Here is a 23,733-nt window from a genome sequence, read left to right on the forward strand (position 1 = left end):
ACAATTGATGTGTTTTAGGAAATGGAAATATTTTAATGATTCGGAAGAGTGTTGTGTTATTACAATGTCTGTGGTTAGCTGTGTTTAGTGTCCTTGGCTGGATGTTGTCCCTCTGCTTTCCTACTGAGTTAGGTTCATGGGGAGAGTTACTTCTGAGGAAAAATACTCCCACATTGTATCTTGAAACGCGCCTTGGAAACAATCCTGTTGCTCAGCCTTTTTAGAAAGATAAATCTCAAGTATTGGATTATCTGTGTGGGTAACTTTCTGATTTGTTTAGCCAAGGAATTGTGCAGGTTGGGTTAGGCAGCCTTGAGCACTGAAAATTGTCACTGCAGAAGAGTTTTAAAAGAAATGCCAACCCAAATTTTGCGTGGAAAATGTGATGAATATCATCCTAACTTGAGAACACGTGACAGGAATTGAAAACTTCTTGGTCTTTATTCATAATGGATCTGCAGAGATAATGTTTGCTGTGATTTTTAATAAAATAAAACTTCATTGATAAGTTCAAAGAAAATATATGGGGTTTTTAATTTAGAGGAAACTCAAGCTTTTTTTCTCAATTCCTTTTTATTTTATTATATATCAAGAATTAAAATATGATAGAAGGCCTTTTTCCTATATATTTCTTTTTAATCATGTTGAGAAGTTGCTTTTTTTTACTGTTTTCTTATTTCACACCACTGTTAGGAGTTAATACATGGATTCCATTTACAAGCACTAAATGACACATGAAGAATAAGTAATGTAAATGCTGTTTTAGTTTTATTAGTAGATAAGAGCAGTCTGTTCTTCAGGTGAACACTCTAGTGTTGGCTACTACACCAATGTATAGTTTTATGATTTGCTTACTAAAATCAACATCATTTACTTCTGGTGCATCAAGACTGGAGGATTCCTGCGTTCCATGAATGCCTTGCATAAAAGCAGTGAATATTTTCTGTTAGCAGTGGTGTGTAATAAATGAACTTTTCAGATCCTGACATTGTGTGTCTCTCAGCTGCAGATTTGGAAAAGTATTTGAATAACTGATAAGTGACATAAGTAATCTGTTGCTGGTCTTTACAACACTGCTGTATTGAGGGGATTACAGTAAAGGTTGCATCCTTTGCTTTTTATTTTACAAAAATAATTCTCAATTATCTCAGTAATACATCAGGAAAATACATTTTCACTACCTATCAGTACAGTGCCGTAATACAGATTTTGCTTGTCTAAAGGATGAGACTTCCTAAATCATTTGGATCTGCAAGGTAATGAGTTTTTACAACAAAAGTCACTAACTTAAATTCACTATCATACTCTTGTATTCCTTTAACATGGACTGAGAGATCAGTTTTATGAAGTGTTAAGCACTGTCCACTTCTGTGTGAAGAGTTTTCACTTTATCTGCAGTGAAAAATGACAATTTTTCACCTATCTTTAAAGGAATATTTGTATTTTAGTACTGTTTGAATAATACATTATTTGGGAATGATGCTTTACTAAACGTTTTCACAAAAAGTTTTAAAATTAAGAGTTGCACATTAAAAACAGGATCAAAAATGTTCATGTATTTATGAATTCACATTTGTGGCCAAACTAAATGATGTTGCTCTGTTACTTGAAGTACAGATTTTGGTAGCAGATATTAAGAAGAGCTACTGAATGAATAGGCTAGCAGATGCAGATACATTTCATGTGAAGTTGCAGGGAGCAAGGCACAGGCTAGGGGCTTTGGAAGGTGATGGACATTGTTTGATACTCAGGTACGTGGTGGTATGATGGGGGGGAAAGGCATGAACCAAGAATCAGATGGGGAGGAAAGGAGTGAAAGCAGAAGGATGTTCTGAGAAAGTAAAAACCTCTATTAACTCAGCTTGCACAGCTGTGGAGCCTTGAACACAGGGATGTGAGGAGTCAGAGTCTTGGAACCTGCAGAAGGGATTTCTGCTGCTCATGAGAGTTTCAGGGACAAGACAGTGCTTTAAAATACTGTGTTTTCAGTTTAAGGAAATAAGAATGGAAAGGGGAATTTGTCATAGCTTGTGATACAGCAAAGTACAAGCCTAAGTATTTCATAGAGGAGCAAGCAGGTTGAGAGATTTTAACACAGAAAGGTGGAAAAGAAGCGAGAATTTGAATGCCATTTGTGTGCAGGGTCAAAAGCAAGATTTTAGCAAATACCTTACTCTGTGTGCTCATTCAAGAAAGTTTTCTCCAACTGGGTAACTGAGTTGCAGTGCTGTAGCAATTCCTTCTAGCCAAGAGTTTATTTGTCACTTTTTATTGTGAGGCTGAGGATATTAAACTGTAGAAAATAAGTAACAAGTTGTAAAGTTGCAAATTAATAATAACATGTAGTAGAACTATGTTTCATCTCAGGTCAAGGCATTTGCTCCCGGTTCCCCTGCTTTGGAAAGAGACATGGATGGTAAAGATACATTTCCCTCCTTCTGAAAAATCAGGCTGCCAGTGCTTGAATAGTGACATTTACTGGAAGTGACCCAACATTTTGAAGAAGTGTAATAAATGTCCTCTAACTACAAAGTTATTTCAAATATTTATTCATGTCTAAGGTTCTGCTGGTTTTTGGTTTGTCTCTTTGTTTCCCATTCTCCCTAGAAAAAGCAGGTTTTTTTGCAAGCCAGTCTGCAATAGATGTTTTTATGCCTTAACCCTTAAGTTCTGTTTTGTTGTAGATGTTGCATATGGCTGTGTGAAGTTGAGCATTGCATTTGTCAAATTCTTATCATGGCATAACTGGGAGTTCGGTTCATTGCATCCTATCAGAAAACTTCTGTCATTTAGGGTAAAAATATTTTAAGATTTTAGTGGTTAAATTTCTCATTGGAGATTGCATTACTGTTTGTACAAGTTACTCCCTGTGCTTAAATTGGCTTTTATTTTTCAATTAATTATGTGTAAATACGTTCTCTCAATAACTATCTAAGACTGCTTCCAAGTGTTTTGGTTTGTTCTGCCAAAAATACAGTTGTTCATCCAAAAAAAATTATTTAAGAACACTTAGCTTGCTTCCATCCTCATTCCAGGTCAACTTCCTTTTTTCTCTATCTCCTGCTCAGTTGTCTGTTTGCCTCTTTTTCCCAATCCCTTTTCATTTCAGTGCCATTCACAGTTTACTGCTTTTCCTGGCTCCTTGGCAGCCTACCCAGCACTCTGATTCCTGCAATATTGCTGCTCTTTTCCACTTCTGTACCTTTAAAGGCACAACAGACTCAAGCACACCCTTGAGGTCTTTATGTTGCCCAAGATTTTTTCAAGTTCATGTTCTTTGCTTTTTGGGCTTCCTGACCTTTGCTGTGTGTTCTGTAACATGGAAGTGCTGGGTAGATTGAGAGGGATAAATGTAAACAATGTGCAAGAGCTGGTAATAGGCATCTCAACCAAGGGGAGACAAAATAGTGATTCTTGCAAAGCCAGATGAAAAGACAGGAAGCACAGCTGATTAGAAATGGTCTTTAAAACAAAATGTACAGGGTGGAAAGAAGCCAATAGTTTATTTGAAGCTGAGTATGTTTTTTCATTCTCTTTTTTCTGTAATTATGTGCTTTCCTACATCTTATTGCAAATCAGGTAGAAGAATAAAGTGTGTGGTTGACTGAGTTTACAGCTTCAAGCCTTTACCCAAATGACCAGAACCCTGATGAGAGCAGTGAGTAGTCCTTGGATGGAGGTTGGAAGAGTCTGTTGGGTAAACCTGTGCCCCAGCTTTAGCAGAGATTGGGTAGAATGTGTCAGATCCTTCGACTCCTGTTTTCTGAGCACCACATAAAATAATTTTCAAAGGGATACTACATTTTCATATTTGTAGTTTCAAGTTTAAAAAAATTAAAGCTTAACTTCCTGTTCAACTTTTTACATAAGAATTAAATGTAGACACAATTCAGAATGGTGCTGTTGTTGAGCTCTTTGATTTCTCCCTGTTACAGCAATGGTTAAGTGAGAATTTTTCAAGCTTCCAGTTCTTTGTTTAGCAGTAAAGCTTGTGTTTACACCATCAGTGCTGTTTATATTCATGATGCAGTTGAAGCATTTTAGTTTTCCATCAGATTTAAATTCTCAAAGAACACAGATTGAAAGGAAACAGCCTTGTTCTAAACAATAATGTCTGTTTGGGAATAAGTTGTCACCTCAGCACTGATCCAAAACCTTGTAAATATACTGAAACTGGGTGAGCTTTGGATCAGACTCCTTATGAAAGATTTTGGAAAAAACTGGGTTGAGTTGTCACCAGTGACTTCCATAACTCCATAATATCCTTTGGTATAGATGTTCAATCCACTGTAATAGATTTGACCTGAATTCAACCTTATAAGACAAAATTCAGCCAATAATAGACAGAGTAACACACAGAACTTAAAGATTTTTTCATTGAATCCTTTTATTTAGTAAAAACGTTTTCAGAGTCTTTATTCTCAAACTGTCTTCTATAATTAAAACTGCATGTAATGGTCAGTAAATTCCTGGTTTGGAAAGACTGGCTTCAATGTAGTATTTAAAGGGAAGTTGTATATAGACTATAGAGGTTATTTATGTAGTCGTGGGTCTATTGGTATGTATCTATTTTTTAATGTTAATTTTTAGAAGACTAGAAATATACTAACATATATATATATATATATATATCACATGTATATATATGTAGTTTATATAGTGTATGGATATATAGGCTTTTAGAGAGTGTGTTTTCAGGAGCCTGCAAGTAAGTTTTGTTTATGTTTGTGTAAAATATTTATACTTGTATTTATGGACAGTATAAACTTAAATATTAATGTTTAGGGTCCTCACTAGAGAGTATCCTGGCTGAATAAAGTTTATATTAAATAGGTGGGTTACTGACAGCACCATGGATCATAGGAACCTAACAGGGAGCTGAGAGCTTGTAAAGAGAAGCAAGAGCTTGTAAAAAGCAACACAATATAACAGAGCTTTGGAGAGCCACTAAATACCACTTGAGCACACTGGCTTTTTTTAGCTTTAATGGTGTTGGTTCCACATGGACCCTTTGTGGTGTTGTAGGGAGGCTTTGAGAGCAGCTCTGAGTCTCTGCAGCCTTCCCCATGTGACAGACTATTGGTTACAAATTGAACGTGCAACTGCTTTTTGCAAGTTAAATAAGGCAAGGCCTACTCAGTTTTGGTGAAGTACATTTGTTCCACCCAAATGTGCAAAATATCTCAAGTCTGTTGGTGACACTGGAACATATTTTTTTTTTAGAGATGACACATCAAACTTCAAGTCCAAGAAATGCAACACTTTGTAGTTGCTAGAACTGGATTAAATGCAGCACTTTCTAGTGAAGATTTTTGTTTTTAAGATGAATACCTTGTCATATTCAACTTGTAATTTATAATTTTTTTTGTCTCTGCAGTGAAGTAGTTTGCCATTTTATATACTGTGTTATGTTTTTGTGTTCTGGATTTGATCCATGAGTGTCTGGGATCAGCTTCTCATAGTCACATCTAGAAGTGTCTTGAAATGCTCCAAGAAAAGGAGGCCTTGCTGTTTAGTAAGAACTGATGTTATGTATATTGTAATTTATGTGTTATACATTTTTTTGCATGTTACATATTTTTGTAAAACTAAGCAAGATGCGCAGAGTGTTTCCCCAAATAATGAGATGTGTGTGATGTTTGGCATAATGGCTAAAACAGTGTGGTGCTGAAAGAAAGGGGGGGAAGTATAGATGCAAAAACATTTAGAAGGATTTCAACCTTGAGTAATCAGTACTCAGGATCTGTTAAATTCTTGGAAACATAAATGTCTCCTCCTACTGTGTCATCTGTTCCCTAAGAGCCTTGGTGACCTGGCATGTTGTGCAAGCAGAGTAATCATTTTGAGGTTGAAGAGCAGCAGAAAGACCTGTCCAAGTTGCTGTGATGGGAAAAGCTATCAGCTCATGGAATAGGGAATGAAAAAGACTTTCAGCAGTGAGCTGTAGTTTCACCTGGAAGGAAGTCTGAAGGCATAGAAATCAGGCAGGGGAGCTACATAATCACTTGGTAACAGAAGGAAGCCAACTCATGTCCCATGTTTCAGCTTTTGCCTCGGATCCTTTCTTCCCAGAGAGCACAGGTGGTTGCAGTGTCAGGAATTTCTGCCTTGCCTTCTATCTCACTCACAGGTTTGATCTCCTTGTAATAAAATTGTTCTTGAATTTGTTAAAAATCCCATCAAGTTCATTATGGAAGATGATGGAGAAAATCACTTTTTCCCTGTTTTTCTCAATGCATCCATCTCTTCTGTTAAATCATCAGTGAATTACTTGTATGCACAGGTACTTTTTTCTGAAGATGATTTCATTTTCTGGAATTGTTGGTATTTATGCTGGATATCAGTTTCATGTGTTATATTCAGATTTAGGTCAAGTTTTGATTTTACTCATTGAAAAACTTGTCAAACTTCCTTGTATGTATTTAATATATGTAATGAGTGAGAATATAATTTATGCAAGTAATTCCAAAATACAGAAACTTTCACTGTTTTCTAATCTAAGTGGCTCTATTGACAATGACCAATGCTGAATGTTTCTTACTTCAGATTTTCTGCTCTTATTTTCTGCCTTTTTGGGGTATTTCGGTCACATGTTCAGTAGCAAAAAGCAGTAACATAATTAAATTATCAAATTAATGTGATAAAACACACTTGCAGGGTATTACATTTTTAGCAGTGGATTTCCTTGCTAACTAGCCCATAATCCTAGGAGAGGCTCAGCCACTAAGAAGAAATTCTAAAAGATTTGTCACTTGCATTTGCTTGTTCCATATCCCATGTGATGGGTAAATAACTGCCTGTGGAAATGGCTAGTGTCAGCATTAAGCTATAGCTAGGAAATATTTTCTCTTTTATTGAACACATTCCAAAGCTTTCCAGTACTTGTCTGTCTCTTCCTAGTGCCAAGGAATAATCTAGATGGGCCCAAAAAAATGTGTTGTAATGGGTCCACACCAGTGCTCTTAGAGTCCAAATGCCAGTCTTGACTGGCTGAGTTAATAAAATATGCATGATTATGAAATGAAAATCTGCTTCCCAAAGTAAATCACTGTGATATTAAAACACAAATGTCTGAGCCAGTTCAGCTGTGCTTTAACCCTTGCTGGATGCAGTCCTTAAAGCAGTGGCAGCTCTGCATCCCCAAAATGCACCCACCACTGGCCTTTTCCAGTCTGGGAGAGGAGGCACTGGCTGTCACAGAGCCTTAGGGGATTGTCCCTGGAACTTTTAAGCTTTTTCAGTTTTGGCTCATCTGACACCTGCACAGATAATGTTTTCTCCTACAGCACCAGAGCAGCCTTGGGAGAGGCAGGGGAAAGTGAATGATACAACACAAAATAGAGGATGTGGCTTGCTAGAGACAACCAGGGTATCATGACTTGACCTAGAGGCTTGAAGTAACAAGTGCTGCAACTGAATTAGAACAAATTTCCACATCACTGAGGTTGATAGATCCTTGAACAATTTTATTTCAGTCTCTAGTGGGAGCAAAAATAACCTAAGGGAACTTTAGGTGGGCTCTCTGATCCTAAGAGGGACTGTTTCTTGTGTAGGGTACATCAGGCTTGGTCCATGCCAGCTGTAAGGTCACCAGAGAAGCAAACCCAATAAACTGTGTTGGGTTTTTATTAACCCTGCTCAAGGTAACACATTCTGATGAGTGCACTCTTTCTGATTGGGAGCTGCTGGATGTAATCTCCAAAGGAATTGTTTGCACCATTAAAATTAAGGAGTTTTGTGTGTGTGTAATCATTTTATAAGATCAGAGCCTACAGCTGGTCTTTGAATTATGTTGTAGCTGCATTCTTGAAGGATGTGTAATTTTTAATTTTTTTTGCAGTTCTTACTAGGAAATGCAAATTCTGCTCAAAGGAATCTGGTCTTTATTTGAATTAGAACTGAAGTTCTCAGTCCAGAAACACATGTTGAAATAGCATAAATAATTTTGTGGAGTATTCAGTAATAAGTGCTTTTCTTTCAATTTTATGGAGTTTGATCCTTATTTTCCTTTAAATTTTCTCTTTATGTATTTTTAAACACTGCTGCAGATCCTGGGTTCCAGCAATTATTATCCTCTGTGTGCAAGACTCTGCTTTGCTACAAGTTTTTTAAAATTATGTATGTTGATTATTTTTACTGACCTTGCAGTACACTAGGAAATGCTCATATGAACAGAAATAATTCAGCTGACAGAATCTGTACATGTACCAGACCCAAAAGTCTGTTGAATAAGAAATTTAGATCCTCTGCAGAACTTTTATGTGAAGTGTGTCATAGGAATCTCTTGAAGTCATTAGAGCTGCCTTAGCTACTGAAATGATTCGTGCATGTTTTGTGTCTTGTAGAGCGATTAGGATATTAGTGCATTGAAGGCACAAGCACAGGGAAGTGTTTTGAAGAAGTAAAATTGTGCAATTTGCAGATAAAGAGGAAAATGCTCTCTGCTATCTGAAAAATAAATTTATATCAGCTGTGTGGGGTGCAGTGTCACTGTTTGGTAACAGAATTCAAAACTGCTGGGCATGTCTGGCTCCCTTCTCCCTCTCCCTACTCCACACCCCTTCATCTTAAGTGCTCTTGAGTAGGTTGGATGCACTCTAACATAATTTAACTTGTCAAGGGCTTCTTACTATCTTTTATTTTTGCCTTTTTTAGTGCTCTCACAAGTTTGGGGGGTTTTTCTGCAGCATTTTTGCTTTCATGCATTTTCTTGTTTCTCAGAAGCTTTGGGTTTTCCTGGATAATGTCAAGTTTGGCATCTCAGTTAACACCAATTTATGTGACATCCAGTTTTCCATCAGTGAGAGCTTCTTTGCAGTGTCAGTAAACTGAGGGGCAAACAATTCTGTTCCTCTGTGTGAATTGACCGATTTCAGTCTCTGTTGTCAAAGGAGTTTGTGATCACTGAATGTTTTCTGTTCAGGTATCAGGTGGCTTAATAGGGCAGTGAATGCCTGTACGACTGTGTTTGTGAAGAGAACCTGCTCTGTAACTCCATTCAAAGCTGAATGTCAGCTGCCTGAGCATGAAATACTCTCTGTTTGTGGGGAGTGTTTGCTCCCATGTTGAGCTGCTTCTGTGTGTGCAGATGCAGTCCAGTGGCGCTTGTACTTGAGGTCAGCATTGCAGAGCATTTCCTGGGGAATGAGGAGAGTTTTCCCTGTTATTAAGAACACAAGTATAGATCACTTAGTTCTTTTGAAGCTGATCCCATCATGCTAGAATGGAGACTTCAGGTGAAAAAGACTTACCAAGAAGATGGGAAATATTTGGAGAAATAACCTTTAAAAAAGACCCTGAATCAGTATTTCACGCTTTTACTGTCATTTATACTTGAAAATATGTGATGAGATTAAGCTGAGATTCTGTGAAAGAAAAAAATAAAATAAATATTTTTTCTTCTATTTTATTTATAGGTACTAAATGAAGCAGTGGGTGCACTGATGTATCACACTATAACTTTAACTCGAGAAGACCTGGAGAAATTTAAAGCACTTCGAATAATTGTCCGAATTGGCAGCGGTTTTGATAATATTGACATCAAATCTGCTGGAGATTTAGGTATGGCTATTACAGACTTTATTTTGCATCTTATACTTGCCTCCAACAATCTGATAGCATCTAACTCTTTGTATTAATGTCTTCTGTGTATTTTATACTAGCATCATATGTAAGCTGTATAATTTTCCCATCAGAGTATAAAACTCATTATGGAGATACTAGCATTAGTTAATTAAGTGGTAATATTAACAGCTTTGTGGCAGGATGGTAATCTGCCTGCTCAATATAAACCCAAGGAGTGAGGCCGTAATTTTTCATCTCTTTATTTTTTACCCCAATTGTATATTTTAACTACTACTGCTGTAATCCAATTACAAAATATAATTCCATCACTGTGGCTTACTACTTCTGTTTGAATAAAAAATGAGATCATTATCAACTGTCTGAGACTTATTTATGATGCATGAGATTTAGTACTAAACCACTTCATAAAATAGAAATACTGATTTTATAGGAGAATCAGCTGTTGCTTTTTCAGAATAAATTCAGCTAATGGAACTATGAAGAGATGGTTCTTGATGTTTCACTGAATGTGATCTGTACTTTTCTTACTTTAGGTTAAACTATCTCCTACCTGTTATCTAAAGGTCAACCTGCCACTTGGAGTAAAGATTTTCTTTCTTTTCCAGGATTGTGGAGACCAAGTTTATTTCCCATTATGCTCTAGAAAGATCTTGGAAACATTTATTTCAGTGGCAATGCTTAGTCCTAGCAATAGTGCCACTGATGTAGTGAGGAGCTGTAGTGTGGTCAGTTTATCAACTAATGATAAAAAAAATACTCATCTGTTGTAATGGTGGCAGAGCCTTAACCACTCCTTGCTGGGTTTAAAAAGAACAGGTCAGGGCTGATAGGGTGCAAGGCTGTGCTTTGCCTGCTTTAACTGGTGCCACAGTCAGTGTTGTGAGCCTCAGAAAACGTGTGTGTGGAAAGATTGGCCTGGGGTAAAGTCCTAGATCAAAAGCCAAAATGTAGGTGCAGATGAAAGGCTCAGACCTTTCAGTCAGGATCCCAGTTTGTGGGGAAAATTCCTGATAAGAGGAATATCTTGGAAGGTTTGCTGGCTGTCTCTTCTGCAGGTCTCTGTGCTGGATTGTAGCCCATGTTTATAACCTAAGTGCAGCCATGTAATTCTTCAAGATAGAGTACACAGCAGATCTGGGAAATTTTTGTTCATATGTATCACTAAATGGCCACATTCCTCATCATTCAGTTCCTGTCTTGTGATTAGACTGAGTTATGCAGTTAGGGTCCAGCCTCTTTGTGTATCCCTTAATTTACAAAATATTATTGTGCACTCTGTCAAAATTCAGTAAATGCTATGGAAAGGTTACAGTAAAATCTCTGATTTTAATAATAAATTTGGGTGAAATGGATGGAATGAAATATTACCGAGACAAACAGCCTTCCATGTGTTGAACTAGTGTAAGTAATAAAAGTCTTAAGGAGGTAATATGAGAGTGATCTGCTCTTTATAAAAGGCTTTGATTTGCTTTTGAAATGTAGATTTAGACCAACATTCATTCCTGAACTTCTGTAGTAACTTCTCGAGTTATTTTTCATGGAGCTGGCACATGGGGTTGTTATCAGCTTTTCCTATTAAGCATTATTTTACATTAGCACTTTTAATCTTCTTACGCAGCATGAAAATATGTTTTTTTTGGATAAAACATGCTCATTCTCCACTTTATTAATAGTTGACTAGAAAATTCATAGAAGTTGTGGGTGTAGCTGGATGCAAGTGAAGTGGGAGCCCAGGTAATGCCTGTTGGTTTCTGCATCTTTCAGCATTGAACCTGTACACAAATCACTGAAAGTAGTGGGAAAAGGGAAGGGAACATTGATCAGTGGATATGAGATGAGTGTGTGCTGCCTTTTCCCATGTGAAATGTCTCTTTATTTCCTTGCCTCTCTCTTGCTGCTTTTTGTGGTTTGCTATGTCTCTGCCTCTCAAAAATGAGCTGCTTTTAAAGTTGAAGAAAAATAGGGAAAAATAAATTCCTGCCATTCAGGAGGGAAATTATCTGACTTTTGTTCCCTCAGTTTCCTAAGGAAGCCTATTAGAGAAGAAGGTATATTATTCTTCTTCCCAAATACATAATGTAATTCTTTAAGCTCCTTTTAAAGCATAATTTTGTTGATGGCAGCTATTAGGAGACACATTTATTAAATTTACATTGCCATCTAAAACCTGCATTGTTGCTCCATGAAAAAGACTTTTTTTGCATAAACAAATGCAGGTGTTTAATGTGAGGTACTAAAGAAGGGTGTTATTTTTCAGTCTTTCACCTCTACCTCTCAGTGGAGCTTTTTTCCCCATTTTTAAAAATGGTGAATTTCCTGCTACCATTGATGTTAGCAGGATGCCAAGATTAATATTCCAGCAAATGATGCTGGTATATCTTCTTGTAAGTCTTTAAGGGCAGTGACTCAGCAGACAGGCTTATCTCTACAGCAAAGAAAAATAGTTCTGTAAGTTCCGTGTGCTGGTTTTTAGTGATGTAGAGAAAGCTGTAAAAAAGGACTGGGCAACAGTGTAAAGGCATTTGAATGTAAAACATAGATAAATAGAATATGAGCTTAGTATTTGTCATATTACTATTGATGCTGTTTTTGAAGAGAATGTTTATTCTTCTTCTTTGCTTCCTAAGATACTCTGGCATTAGCTAAGGACTTACTGAATATTTAGTTATGTAAAAACCCACACAGTGAGAACATTTTTTGGGTGTTTTTTAGGATACAAAGCACTTTTTTTTCTTCTCCACCATGAAATTATACCGTGTGCTGTTTGTTGTCTCAGTCAGCAGAACTGAGACACAAACATTTGTGGGAGTTGGTGATTAGAGAGAGAACGTGCAGTACATGGAAAGACTGAAAAGAGACAAGTCAAAAAGGACACAAAGTTTTTCGACTTTTCATTTTGCTTAATGTATACTGGAAGGTAAAAAGCAGAATAGGATAACTTGCATGCAATTACAATCACTTGTTGCTTCATCTGTTTTTTGAAGTAAAATAGGCTTATTGTGAGTCTTGAATCAATAATCCATCTTCCACAGTTTTCTGTGGAAGTCTGTAACACTTTAAGCTGCTGGATGTTACACTAGTTTCAGCTGGTAACTTTTCAGCTGTTAGGAACATGGACTTACTTGGCATTACCTTTGCATGCCATGCAGAAGCAGATTTTGCATTTTCCTGTTGACAATTAGATGGGTTCCCTTTAGTGAGGGGGACCAGGAAAGGCCTGGGATGTTGTTTGTTGTAATTCTAAAAACCCCTGTGCAACACGTAACAGGTTGTCCTTCCCTGTATCATGACTACCTATACATGATGTAGAATTACTAATAGTCATCTATGAAGGCTTTGTAAGAGTTGCTGTCACTATAAATTATTTTATCTTTTTTGTAGCTTACATAGATAGCTTTCCACTACTGGGCAAATACCCTCCCAAAAGCTAACTCACACAATTAAACCCAAACTGTGATCACTGAGAGCAAGGCAGATTTCTCTTGGCTATTCAAAATATCAAGCTCAGTGGAAATATAAAGTGCTTACCAAGACTCATGTTCAAAACTATCAGACATCTTCAGTGCTTTCCTTCTGAGGTTTCAGTGGCCTGTTTACTATCTGCCTTAGTTTGCAATAAATAAAAGCACGATAATTAGTAATAAAAAAATCAGAGGATTAAGTTGGCACATAGTTGTCAACTATTATGTCAGACATTCCACCTGCCATTACAATCAGAAACTTGGTATTTGTGCAAGACATGTTGAAATACCTGTAATTTTAAACACCATGTTAAATGGGAGAAAGCAAACATTGGTAACTGGCCTCCTCTCCCTCTGCTTGCAGGGATCGCCGTGTGTAACGTGCCAGCCGCCTCCGTAGAAGAAACAGCAGATTCCACCATGTGCCACATCCTGAACCTGTACAGGAGAACCACCTGGCTGCACCAGGCCCTGCGGGAAGGGACGCGCGTCCAGAGCGTGGAGCAGATCCGGGAAGTGGCGTCGGGAGCTGCCCGGATCAGAGGGGAGACCTTGGGCATTATCGGGTTAGGTACGGTGGTTTTGTTTGTGCTTTCCTGCTCTTTGCTGTCTGCTGCTTAAAACAAAAGTGAAGGTTTGAGCTGTAAAAATGGAACGTTTGTTCACTCCATGTCAAGCATTCGTTCCTGATGATTACATAACTCAAATGTTTTCCCTTTAGACATAACCAGTTTCCTCACAAAACTTTATTGCTGATATTCTCTCAGTTCTTTGAGTTTCTGTAAGTCTTTCTGCTACCATATTGCCTGGCAGGCACACTGCTTGTAAGAGGAGACATCATCACTTCCCTTTTCCAGGACAAGGATCCTGCTACTTCAGCCCAGTTACATGTGTATGTTTTATCCCTTATCCATTTTCATATCTGCTTTTGTTTGGACTTTCTTCCTATTACAGTTCTTTACACAACTAGAAAGTCTTTGCTTCGGTAACATCCTGCAGAGCAGTTATTGTGTTCATTTGATTGAGCTGGATCTGAAATTGCATTTCAGACTCTAATGAGAGGAAGAATATATGCAAGAAAGTTTGAAATGTTTCCAGACCTAATAAAATCACCTACTTACCTCTCTGAGTGACCCTAAATGTTTTTCAGCATCCAACAGATGGACTGGCTTGCTTGAGATGAATTAATTGCTGTCTATTATAGAACTAGAGAAGAAAAACAAGCAAGTCAGTTTCTATATAAAAATTATTCAGTCATGTGCTTGTCTTACACAGATCTGATAGACTGTGGATGTAATTGCTGTGCTATTCATCCACAGGAATTAATAATATGATTTTGACAACAAAGCATCATATTTAAATGACTGCTCCAGTTACACATTGCTGTCAAATAACTCAAGCCACGAACTCATACTTTTGGAAGTCAAAAATAGCCTAGTGTTACATAGTACTCATTTAAATGAGCATGCAGTACACCAGAACCATCTTCACAATCAAAGAATTGCCTTTAAAATATGACTTTAAAGAAGTTAGTCATGAAGCTGCTTTCTCAAATCTATCCTAATGTAATTATGCATTTCATTTAAACAGACAATGATTATTGTGCTCACAGTCACAGCATCTGCACGTAAATAACAGACAGTTATGAAAATGCATACCTGGTTTTTGAAACCTAAGCTTTGGCTCACATGCAGTGTACACATTTGCTGGAGATATTTCTAGTGTTGTCATTCAATTTGGTGTTTTTACTTAAAAAATTCAGACTTGAGATTAGAAAGAAAAAGTCTTTAATGATTGACTTTCTTAAGTGAGTTTCACTGATTTTGTTCTCAATGACTGAAAAGTATAGAGGAACAAATGGGTAATCAGATTGCCAGTATGTGTATAAAGCTTTACAAAATGCTAGATTTTGGTTTTAGTTTTAAAAAGCAACCCTTTTGTGTGCATGTTATTCTAAAAAGTCTAGTAAAATCTGATTTTTAAGGGCACACATCTGTTCCAGTTATTGACTAGTCATTATCTCTAACCTTTTGTTGTTCCTATATATTTTCTACTGTAGAATATTCACAATTTCACAGAATACTTTTATAGAGTCACTTTTGAAAACTTTCACTCTTCCTTCTTGTGCGTGCATGTGAATAGGCACAACAGTTTGATTCTGACCTGTTCTAACAAACTCCTATGAACCTATGTGCTAATGAAAAGTAAAAATGTAGACTTAGATTTACCAGAATTTCTGTGTGAGCACTTCAGGCACTTAGGCTGTGATGTGCACCCTGTTCTACTTCAGATCACTGCAAGAGGTTACCTGTCTCAAGTTTCAGACTCAAATATGTATTTGCTACCAAAGACTGTTGTCCTTAGGTTGTGTTTCTTCACTAGTAGCCTCTCCCCACATCTGGAGTTTTGCCTCAGTTTGTTATTTAGACATGTCAGTGTCAGAAGTGATTATCCACCCAGATGCTATGAATTGAATGCATTACACACAAAATAAACAGTTTTCATCATCTGTTGCCAAGCCCTTTCCTCTGTTTCTGTGCAGCCCTGTCTCAGTTTCTGTCCTTTGTTGTTAACGTGCATCTGAGATCATCTCCTCTCAACCACAACTATGTTTCTCTATTCTTGTCTTAAAACTTGTGGTCTCTTCAGCAGTGGGTTGCTTAAATTTATCACTGCTGCTGCAACAGCTAACTGCAGACCTTCTTAACATCTGCTCCTGGGCTTTTCTCTTTGCCAAAGAGAAACACCCTAGCTCTTGCCTATCTCTGTGCTAGGGAATGACTGTCTCTCCAAAGTTTCAGCTACTCACTTCCTTATCCACTGATCTAGCCAAGTTTCGTGACTCACTTGCCTTCTTTCCATCACCCACTCTCTTTCCCTCCTCTCATGCATATTCCTGCTTTGACACTTGGTCTGTCCTGCTTAATCCTATTACTCTGTGTTCCTCCTTTAAAGTTAACCCAGTCTCTCATCCTCTGCTTGTATTGAGCTTGAAGATAAGCAGGGACTCAACAGCATAATGCCTCCTTCATATGCTTGTTGGATCCCATCCGTCATTGTTGTGTTGTTTGGTTAGCCCCTGAGCTCCTTAGGGCACAGCCTGTGCCTCTTTCTGTCTTTGTGAAGCATCTGATTCTTTGAGCCTTACATAAATAATAATATCACATAATTTAACAGCTGTTTTTGTCACTTCTAATCTTTATTACTATCCAGTGTCCTATATTTTAGGTGATGCATCACAAGTGTGGATAATAAGCCCCTGTGTTAAAAAAAAACAACAAACAACAAAACAACCTTTTCACTTTATATTTAGAAGTGTAGGGGTTTGTAGGTTTTTTTTAAGGAGGAATATTTATGAGCAGCAGCATATAAGTACTGTAAGCATGTAAGGATGAATAGACATCTGGCCCTGGTTCTGCTCTAATGATAATTTTACAGCAGTGAAGTCACACTCCCTTTCCCTTCCTTCTCAGTGAGAAATGCTGATGACTAATGACTAATGCATTTCCTCACCCAAGAAAGGTGAAATTCTTCTGAATAAATTTGTCTCCATATCACAGTGGATGTCATCACTCAGTTTGTCTTTCCTCACCTGCTCTATTCTCTCAATAGTCCCACTGCCCTACTTAGATGCTTGGCCAAATTACTAACCTGTGTTATAAGACAATAAGGGTTAAGAGTTGGGTGGTATTACTCTGCAATAAATGATCTGCTCTTAGCAGTCCTGCTGGCTCTCTTAATGTGCTCAGCAGGAAATGTAAAAAAACAGCAGCACTCTCCACATTTCCGAGTTCACCAAGGAGGAAAAATTACCCATATTCTCCATTGCTGTTGCACAGGCAGGGAAGAGCTGCTAAGTGAAAGCACTTTTTCTTCCATGGAAGTCTTCAGGCCAGTTATAATCATAATTTCCATGGTATCAAGGTAATTTTATAAAACTTTGTAATAGCAGTACAGGATGAGTGTGCATTGCCCAAGGACTAAGCAGGGTCCTTTACCTGCAGCTGCTGTACTGTCACACTCCAAGCAGGTCATTGGCAGGGTCAAGGTCAGACACACCTGGAAATTGGGACACTTGGGTTGGGGGGAGTTGGGAGACTTGTAGGGAGTGAATGGGAGAGGCTGTAACAGGACACTTGGATGTCGTGAATCTCTCTTCTGAAATGGTGAATGGACCTTGCTGGAACTTAGATTTCTTTAAAAATATGATTTTGTTGCTATCTACTTTCTTTGCAATTGTATGCAACATTGATTTTCTGCCTTCTTCTCACACTACTGACCCAGAAATTAAGGTTTTGTGCTTAGGGTTTTGCCCTCCCTGGAAGCAGCCATGAATATTCATATAACAATTTGATATGCTCTTAACACAGAGTTGTCCCAAAGGTGGGATGCTTTGTGTGCTGTATTGTCCTCAGTGTGTTGAGGTAGGTTTTGAACTACCCCTCATCTGGAGAGTCTTACATAATAGAAGCCTTTCAGGAAAGGAAAAAAGGTCATAATTTTGTGGTCGTTCTTTATGTCAGATGGTAATTTAAAAAGAAATTGGCAAATTAATTCCTTGTGTCCAGCTGTGTACTTCTTTAATGACTAAGACTAAATACGAATCATCAATTGCAGAAGAGTTTTATCCCATGAAATATTTATAATAGGATGATTCTGGTTAGAAACAGAGATGTGATTCCCAAGTGCTTCTGAAGGAAACTTTTGTGCCCATTGAAGAAGGTTTTGGTTTATTAGCCTGGGTGGGGTGAACTAAGAATGTAGCTTTGACTGGAGAGGCTGTTGTAAGAGATTTTGCTGTTGTGGATCCCTTCAGGTATTAGTGTTGTATAGAGTGTAAAAAAAGAACAGATGACTGTGTTGCATGTGAAAATGAATGGAGCTGGAGTAAGTGTTATATGCTTTGTTAAAAAAAAAAAAAAGTGTTTACAGTTGTGTGACTGATTCCTTGAGCTGTGAACATGCCAAAATTTGAAAACAATACAGTGTGTTGAAAATTTTCTAATTCAAAATTATAAAAACAGCTTGGAAAGCAAATAACATGCATGTAAGTGTTGAAATGAAAGATTTTTGAGGGGTATTCTGACTTGGTGTCCCCAAAGAAAAGCAGACGGCCCCTGTCAGATTGATATACTGTTTAATATTCCAAGCACATCTGTCACTAAGCACTGCAGAATTGCTGTGTTCACATTAAGTGATCAGCAAAAACCTTTCTTCCTGTGGCTTCTGAATTTTATTCAAAGGGAAACTGAAAAGCAGAGGGAAATCCCTTCAAGCACAGTTGGAAAGGGCTGGGATTTCCCTGGGTTGATTTGATGCTTTTTTGAACAAACTTAGACATTACAAAGGAAAACTTGTTGACTTTTTTTTTTTTTTTTTCCTTTAAATTAGATATTGTTATTATGGTGTGTCAAATGATGGTTTTGAAACATCTTTATCCAGCATTTGTAGTTCTCTAATGTGAATATCTGGTCTGTAAACTTCTAACTTGAAAAGTGTGTTAGTTCTTACTCTTCAAAATGCCTGTAACTCATTAGATGTGCTCAGGGGTTTTTCCCTCTGTGTTTTACTGGTAGTGTGTCAAAGGGAAGTACATGTGGTATGGAGTCATGCCCATACAGCACTTTTGGGCACAGCTCTGAAATATGAAAGTAAGGAAACTGGAACAAAAAAGCAAAGTTCAGTGTGAATTCCAAGTGGGACTGTGCTCTTCTTAATTAGGTGCCATATGATGTACTGTGTTCATTTATAGTTCAGGTAGCTGAATAAAACTTATTTTAAAGCCTTAGATGACAGGATTCTTGTAGGCATTTTAATGCTGGAGGGATGTTACTCGAAATGAAAGAAAATACCAGAAAGGAGATTCTATGTATTGAGAATGATTGCACTTCAGATTAAACAAATTATCTGTCATTGCATCCATTTTTGAGGATTAATTTTATATCTTTTTATTAAAGCCAGCTGGTTTGACATGGGGAAGGATAAGCCCTTGGCAGGATGTGTTGTTTTGCCATAAACAGACCCAGCAGGCAAGCCTTGCGTTACACAGATTATTGCAGATTACATGACATCTTCTGGCATTTCACGTATCTGGTGACAAAAGGTGCAAACCTCCTGCTTTGTTTCAAGGCAGTGTGAGGCAGTCCAGATGTAGCATTCCTGATCTCAGTGATGATCCCAAGTGGGGTGGGAGGTGCCTCTGTTTTCTGCCCTTGCAGTTGCTGTACATGGCATTACGGTTTGATACAAGCATTCCCATTAGGAAGGAGGAGGCCACCTTACACCAGCTGCTTCACATCTGCTCTCATGGTGTTTCTCTTGTTCCAGGGCGTGTTGGGCAAGCAGTAGCACTACGTGCCAAAGCCTTTGGCTTCAGTGTGATTTTCTATGACCCTTACCTCTCGGATGGCATGGAGCGTGCTCTGGGACTGCAGCGGGTGAGCACTTTGCAGGACCTGCTGTTCCACAGTGACTGTGTTACCCTGCACTGCAACTTGAATGAACACAATCATCATCTTATTAATGACTTCACCATAAAGCAGGTAATAATCTCTGTGGGTGTCCTCCACACCAGTGCTGGTTGCCAACTCTGTATAGTATTTACTTCTGTAAATAGGCAGATTCTCATTGATAGAAATCTTTGTCTTTTGCTGTTCTAAGATCAAGCAGGTCTATAATTGATTAGGGACTAGCTGGTTGCTTATGTATTGTTGCTTTTACTGTCTTTTTGGCTCAGTAACATTGTATTTGTGGAAATTATTTGCTCTTCTTAATATCACTCATATTTAACGAAGTGGCATTGATGTAAAAGCACTTTTTTCTGTGTCTTGTAGTAGCTTCTTCCTTTCCATGTGTATTTTCAGGTAGCAATTCTGCCCTTCACTGTTGTCCCTTAGTTTGAGTTCCTTCGATGCAATTTAAAGATTATGACTAAATGGCTCCCCCCTGTGCTCAGTCTCCATGCTCACAGAGCACTTAGAGGATGAAGCTCATTTACAGCATTGCATTATTGGGAAAAACAGTGTTTCTTAGAGTTAGTACTAACTTCTCCCTGAAGTTGTTGGTAATGAGAAAAAAATAAAATAATTTCAAAATCTGGATTTGGTAACTGCTACATTATTGACAAATTTGGTAATAGAAGCCAGACTTAATGGAAAAGTTTGACTCTAGTGTAGGTAACAGCCAGAGTAAAACACTGAGACATAAGAATGGAAGCAATGTACAGGAAAGAAACTCTAAGATAATAGTTGATTTGCCTGTTCTTTATATATATGTATGTATATATAGTGGGTTTATATGTTGGTAACAATTACAGCAGCACTCTTTTGCAATAAAATCATTTCTCGTCTTCTGAGAAATAGTTTACCTACTACTCTTGAACTTTAGAACTGGAGAACTTACTGAACATGTTCCACAGTCATGTAGGATCGTGGCAGAAAACTGACGGTGCAGCTCACTTCTTGATTTGAGAGTTTAGGGATTTTGCAAATCCATCACAACATAAAATCAGGATTTGGGATTTAAAATTCTAAAAAATTAAGAAGCTTAAAATGAAACCAAAGAGACCAGAGCTCTGTCACACTGCCTTGAATATTGTCTTTTGTTGTATGACTGAGTAAATTCAGTGGTTATCACATGGTGAGATGTCTTTTCAAGCAGACATCTAAACCCAAAAAGCATCACACTGAATTCTGTGGGACCACTGAGCGTTGGTCACTTTATTATACAGTAGTTGTGAAACTGGGGCCAGTTTACCACAGGAAGTTTTTGGGTGGAGGCAGAGAAATGTGTTGAGCTTTGGAGAAGCCACAGTGAATTAATCAGAGAAACAAAGGAAAACATGTTAAAACTGAGTAATGCCATCTGAGATTAAATGCCTGTAATAAACTCTGCACTGGAAAGTATCTTGTAAGCATTTATCTTCCTATTTGTTATCCTTCATGATCAAAGCAAGGATTAATTAAAGTGTTAGATAGTAATTCTTGCTTTGGGTAGGAGTTTGGGTGAAGCAGTCTGGATAGTAAAGTGGATGTGAAACCCATGAAATTGTAACCCCTCTGACTGCTTAGTTTGTGTAGAGCATATTCTGATTTAGGCCGACAGATGTTGGAGTTGGCCTAGAATTTCTAGAGAGCATTGCACACCATTTTTGTCCAATATTGCATGCTCATGTAATGACCAGTTTTTAAACAAATTACAGAGAAGTATAGTGCATCTCATTTCACCCAAGTCTCACTGAATTTTGTTGAGTCTGAAATGACATAGACTTAAAATGTCTTTGAAAATTTGGTGTCTGTCTTCTCCTAAGTAACTTTTCTAGTGAATTAATCATTATTCTATATAGCTATCCTGCTTGTCCTTGTAGTCTCAGAGTAGCTCAGAGAAGTGTTTCAGTGAACTTGTGCTTTTTTGAGGTCATCTTTAGTTATACAGATTTGAGAGAAAACTGCAGTTTGAATGCAATACTTTGACAAAGCAGCTCTGCAGGTTTAGTGTAGGTGAATTTAACAGACGTCAGCAGTTCCAGCTGTGAAGCTCTTTCAAGCTTCCACCCATTGTTAAGGATCATCTCCAGCTGCATCCACCCTGGCAGTTTATCATGAGTCACATAATTCATTCCCTCTAGAATGCATTTATGCAGACATGTTCTGTTTGATTTGAACGTCTCTTAGTGCTAGTTCTGGAGTTTTGCAAGTAGTCCTAAGATGAAAACTCAAGCAAGGCTGTTGGATAGATTGGGCAGAAGATTTTAGCAGGGTTCACTTTAAATAAAATTTTCATGTCCTTTAGAGGGCCTGTAAATACATCAGGCTGTACTTACAACTCAAATTAGCAGTTTGCACAGAGATGGGAAGAGAGCTTCCACAAGCCTTTATGGTGTGTCTGCATAGCTGTGAGTGGCTTTTGGGCGAGCCCACCTGTGTTGGTTTTGGTCAGGTTCCTACAACTGACCCAAGAACTGGAGATGCAGTGATTGCTCCCATAAGGAATCTCTTGTTACCAGACCAGCTTAAGATCCTGCCCCAGTTCCTTTCTGTCTGATTCCCAAGTTAATTACATAAAGCTGAGAGAAGCATCCTTTAGTTCTGCTCCTGTAAGTGGAGTTTGGTTTTGCTGTGTAGACCAATGGATCATTCTCCTGCAGTCCCAGGAGTCTGAAAATGGAGAGGCAGGGCCACTTTAAACCTGGAGAGTTGGCCAGTAAAATGTGGTGGGTTTTTTCTTTATAACACACTGCAAGCATGTGCGTATTAATATTCCCTATGACCTCATTTAAAAAAAAAAAAAAAACAAAACAGAACTGACTTATTGAAACCTTCTTGTTGATGAATTTGGCATTTTGAATCAGTACTTGAGTGTAAGGATCCATTTACCTAAGGTTTAGTTTGATGTGTAGGTTTCATGAAGTTGAGTTGATGTCAAAATATTGGGGTTTTCTTATTTTTATGGTGAGAGACAGAGTCAGTACAAAATGAGATTTTCATTATTCATCTTCCACGGTTCCTGCTGTTCATGTGCTTTTCTTCACGCACAGAGGTGTTTGAGACATCAGTCAAAGATGAAATAACAGGGTGGCTGGAAGCAGGATGTTGTAATTTATGTTTATTTCAATACCATTTCTCTTATTTAAACCACCACTTTGTTTTCAAGTTGTGGATATATTATGGTGTAAATTCTTGTAGTTCTCCCCACACTGATTGTAGTGTCATCTACAATGCTAATCTGCACAATGCACAGCACAGCTTCTCTCCTGGGCACACAGCGTTCTCAACCAAATTCATTTTCATGCCTTTTAATTGAATAATAGAAGAATTCTTTAGACCTTTATTTGAAAAGTCTCACAGGGGAGGAGGAAGCTGAAGTAACAAAAATAAATAATGCATACATCTACTTGTGTTTTGGCAACTTAAAGGGAAAAGTGTTTGAAAATCCAAAAGCATTGATTTTTCTGAAAAATTCATGTAGGCTTTTATTTGTGTGAAAGTCAAAAGCCACAAAATATGAATTTGTTTAAGAATGTGCTGTAGTTTCTGTCTTATGCAATTTCACAGTGAAATAAAAAGGCATAAAATGATCTGTCACTTTCATATGCACAGTTGTATCTTTTGATCATGTTACTGCACAATATCTGAAACAACGCTTCTATTAAAAGACACCACTTACAAGAAACAAAAGGTTATTAAGTGCTGTGAAATAGCATTTTCTGTTAGAAGCATCACATTTGGTGGTACTTTCCAATGGAAAGGGAAGACAACTGTTACAGTTTAAACCAGCTGAATAGCCTTTGATGTAATGGATGCTTCTTTTGAGTAAAAAAATAATGCCACAACGATTTTATTTCATTTATTTTTATTTCATCATTCTTGTTTTTAACTTTCCCTAGATGAGACAAGGGGCTTTCCTGGTCAACACAGCTCGAGGTGGGTTAGTAGACGAAAAAGCACTTGCACAGGCCCTGAAGGAAGGAAGGATACGAGGGGCAGCCTTAGATGTACATGAGTCAGAACCATTCAGGTGCTTTTCCTTTTCTTTTCTTTTTATTTTGTTCACTTTCTTATTTTTAAGTCTTAGTGCATGATACAATCAACAGCAACAAGTAAATTGAGTTTTTGTTCATTTGGTAGCTAAATACTCCTTAGCAAAGCAACATGAATCTGTGCAGCACTAATGCAAATGTAGATGGAGT

The 23,733-nt window shown here is 37.7% G+C and overlaps 1 protein-coding gene across 13 annotated transcripts in view; it reads left to right on the forward strand.

Moving 5' to 3' along the window:
- CTBP1 (C-terminal binding protein 1) overlaps positions 1–23,733 on the forward strand; it is a 233,234-nt gene that overhangs the window by 197,162 nt on the left and 12,339 nt on the right. For all 13 annotated transcript variants that reach the window (XM_056489049.1, XM_056489052.1, XM_056489050.1 and 10 more), the window contains 4 exons: positions 9,417–9,561; positions 13,411–13,617; positions 19,374–19,588; positions 23,431–23,561. In XM_056489049.1, coding sequence (XP_056345024.1) covers positions 9,417–9,561; positions 13,411–13,617; positions 19,374–19,588; positions 23,431–23,561 — 698 coding nt within the window. The remainder of the gene's footprint in view (positions 1–9,416; positions 9,562–13,410; positions 13,618–19,373; positions 19,589–23,430; positions 23,562–23,733) is intronic.

This window comes from Oenanthe melanoleuca, chromosome 4 (genome assembly GCF_029582105.1).
Source record: "Oenanthe melanoleuca isolate GR-GAL-2019-014 chromosome 4, OMel1.0, whole genome shotgun sequence".
Classification (NCBI taxonomy): domain Eukaryota; kingdom Metazoa; phylum Chordata; class Aves; order Passeriformes; family Muscicapidae; genus Oenanthe; species Oenanthe melanoleuca.